Genomic DNA, 3,794 nt, shown 5'->3' with positions numbered 1-3,794 from the left:
TTTCATAATTATATATGAGTAATATTATCAACAACGTAGGAATATTTGTTCCGAAACTATAATAAAACAAATAATATATTTATAACTATTATTATTATTTTTTTTTTTTTTTTTTTTTTTTTTTTTTTTCGGCGGGTGGCTGTCAAACGGTACACAACGTGAAACTGCGCTCTCGATTAAAGTTTTTCAAAATCAGTGATTAAGTGCGCGATCAGTGTTAAAAACGTCTACAGTGGGGAATATGTGAGTCGAATTACAACATCAAACGTTATCTTCACAAGGAACATTGGATATATTCAAATATTAGCCTTAAAAGATTACTAAATTGAACAAATAACCTTGTCAGTTTAGTGTTTACGTCATTTGACAGTTTGACATTTTCGACATCAGTGTTGCCATTAACAAATAATACCAACAAAAACTGAATAATATAAAATCGGACCAAAATTAAAAATTGCACCAAAATTATTAAGTCCGAAAATGGAACAACAGCTACAAAGGTTTTTAGAGAAGATGGACGAGAAAATAAACAATGTGAAGGATCAGTTTAGCATACAAGTTGAAGATCTGACACAAAAATTCACTAATAGCGTAACTTCAACTATAGAGGAAAAACTCACTCCGCTAGTCGAAGAAAATTTGAAACTTAAAAAGGAAGTAACTACACTGAAGAGAAAAACTTACGAATTAGAGAGGGTAGTAAGGAAAAACAATGTGATATTACATGGTTTAGAGGAAACAGAGGAAAACAATACACAACTCATGGAACTTGTTCTAAATACTCTTAATGAAGTAGGCAGCAATGGTAAAATGGAAAACTTTGATAAGTGGGAAATTAGTGAAGTATATAGACTAGGGAAAAGAGGGAGCATGAAACGTAGGCCCATATTGGTAAAGCTTACCTTGGTTTGGAGGAAAATTGAAATTCTGAAGAACAACAAGTATTTCCCTACAAACAGCTATGCTACGGAAGACTTCCCAAAGGATGTATTAGTAAAGAGAAAAGAACTAAAAGAAAAACAAAAAGAGGAGATTAATAAAGGGAACATAGCTCACATTCACTATGACAAAATTGTGATAAAGGGAAAGGCAAAACAGGGAAAGGAAAATGAAGAAAGAAACGACAAAAGGAAGCGTTCCCCTTCTAAATCTCCTTTACAAGAAAATAATAAGGAAAAAGAAGAAAGGGGCCCCACTAAACTAAACAAAATTCATGCATATGAACACTTGATCAAGCCCAGATCTAGATCCAATTCTCATACAGACAAAAACCAACAATAGCAACCAACATCACTCAGCCCCCGAAAACCAGAGCACAACAAACAACAAAATTATACACCAAAACCAAATACTCTCCCAAGCCGGCTGGTCACCGTGGGAGTAAGAGACTATCACCCTCCAAAACAAGAAAATAGCTACCACAGCTACCACAACCAATTCATCGACGACGACAACTACAAAGACAATGCCCTAACTACAGTCCAAATTGCTTCATTAAATGTCCTTACGCTAAAAACAGATGACAACTTAGCAGAATTAACAAACGCTCTCAGAGATATAAAATGGGATATCTTGGGCTTAAGCGAAATAAGAAGAGATGGGGAAGAAATTCTACAACGAAGTGACTACTTATTTTATTACAAAGGGGAAATACCAGGAAGAAATGGCGTTGGGTTCTTGATTAAGAAACATCTAATCGCTAATGTAGAAGAGTTCATCGGCATATCGGACCGAATAGCTCTACTCAATATAAAACTCCCCTTATATAAAGACATATGGTCGGTATTGCAAATCTACGCCCCAACAGAAAAAGCAGATCAGGAAACCGCAAACAAGTTCTATGATGACATAAACGAGACGATAATAAAATACACACACAAAAATCTGATAGTAATGGGCGATTTCAATGCACAAACTGGAGAATGTCAACCAGGCGAAGAAACTGTGCTAGGTCCACACACCTACGGGACAAAAAGAAGTAAGAACGGAGAAAAACTTATCAACCTGGCATTAGGAAACAATCTTACTATCTTAAACAGTAAATATAAAAAGAAAACTAAAAGGAAATGGACTTGGGTATCTCCTGGTGGCACATATAAAAATGAGATAGACTTTATCCTCACGAATAAACCTAAATACTTCACTGATGCAAATGTAGTCAACAGATTTAACTTCAACACAAACCATAGAATGGTCAGAGCTGAGCTCAGAATACAAAAGCATAAAAACCCAAGACCCAAATATAATCCGACAAAAATCAAGCGTACCAGTCAACAATATGAAGACATTGTATCAAATTTGGCAAAAAAATGTGTTAATTACATGAAAGATACCAACAAGATGGAGGTGCAAGACAAATATAACTGGATCGAAAACTCAATAACTTCAGCTATAAAAACAGTCAGAGAAAAAGAACAAAAAACAAAGAAGTTTTCTAGCAAGACTATGAACCTACTAGAAGAAAGGAAAGAACTGATCAGCTCCATAAATTCCGACAGCAAAAGAAGACGCATATCAGAACTAAGCAAAGAGATTAATCACAGTATAAGAAAAGATAGGAAGCAATCAAGAATGGAAACAATAGAAAGACATATTATTGCATCGGGAGGTATTAAGAAAGCTCACAAGGAACTGCTCAACTCGAAGAGATGGATCACGAAAGTCAGAGATGCTGGGGGAATAAATAAAAGTCGAAGAGTAGATATCAAGACCATAGCTACAAATTATTATAAAGAGCTATACAGACAAGAACATTCCGAGTTAGAATGCGAACTGGACCCTGCAGTTGACACTGATAGTGATATACCGTGCGTCTTACAAAGAGAAGTTGAAAAGGCAATAGAAACGCAAAGTTCAGATAAAGCTCCTGGTCCAGATGGCATTGACAACGAAATCTTGACCAAAGCCAAAGAAGTCTTAGCTCCTATCTTCACAAGCTTATTCAATGATATCTTAAAGACAGAATCGATCCCAGAACAGTGGACAAAGTCACATATAATTCTGCTGTACAAAAAAGGCGACAAACACAATATTGGAAACTACCGACCAATTAACCTGATGTCCAATATATACAAGGTATTTGCAAAGGTTATACTAAAAAGAATTGAGAAAAAATTGGATGAAAACCAACCAAAAGAGCAGGCAGGATTCCGCAGTGGGTATTCAGTACTAGATCACATACACACATTAAGGCAAGTCATGGAAAAGTACAAAGAATACAATCTTACATATTATCTTGCCTTTATAGACTTCAGCAAAGCCTTCGACTCCTTATTCCACAGAAAGATCTGGGAGGCACTGAGCCATCAAGGAATAGAAACCAAATATATAAATTTACTCAAGAACATCTATAAGAAAAGTATGGCTCGTGTACAGCTGGAAACAAAAGGCGAAACATTCAAAATTCAAAGAGGGGTACGGCAGGGAGATCCATTGTCACCAAAACTGTTTTCATCAGTATTGGAACAAATATTTAAAAGCCTTTGCTGGAATGATTATGGTATAAACATAAACGGAGACCTCTTGACAAACCTACGATTCGCTGATGATATTGTCTTATTTGCCAAATCACCTCAGGAACTAAGTACAATGCTAAATGACATCACACTAGAAAGCGAAAAGATGGGACTTAAACTAAACGCCGAAAAAACTAAGGCCATGACAAACGGACCTGACACAGAAGCTATAATTGTGGGCCAAAGTAAGATTGAGTTTGTCAAAGAATACATTTACCTTGGCCAAATTATATCACCAGAAGACACTATAAGAAAAGAGGTGCAAAGAAGAATAACCAA

The 3,794-nt window shown here is 35.8% G+C and overlaps 1 protein-coding gene across 1 annotated transcript; it reads left to right on the top strand.

The window, feature by feature from the left end:
• Nucleotides 1–480: 480 nt before the first annotated feature.
• On the top strand, nt 481–3,301 carry LOC142979615 (uncharacterized). The gene is made up of 3 exons (XM_076124647.1): nt 481–891; nt 1,282–3,075; nt 3,248–3,301. Exons 1-3 carry the CDS (start codon nt 481–483, stop codon nt 3,299–3,301), a joined length of 2,259 nt encoding a protein of 752 aa, XP_075980762.1.
• The last annotated feature ends 493 nt before the right edge of the window (nt 3,302–3,794 follow it).

This window comes from Anticarsia gemmatalis, chromosome 16 (assembly GCF_050436995.1).
Source record: "Anticarsia gemmatalis isolate Benzon Research Colony breed Stoneville strain chromosome 16, ilAntGemm2 primary, whole genome shotgun sequence".
In the NCBI taxonomy this organism is placed as follows: domain Eukaryota; kingdom Metazoa; phylum Arthropoda; class Insecta; order Lepidoptera; family Erebidae; genus Anticarsia; species Anticarsia gemmatalis.
This window is presented reverse-complemented; position numbering and strand designations above follow the sequence as displayed.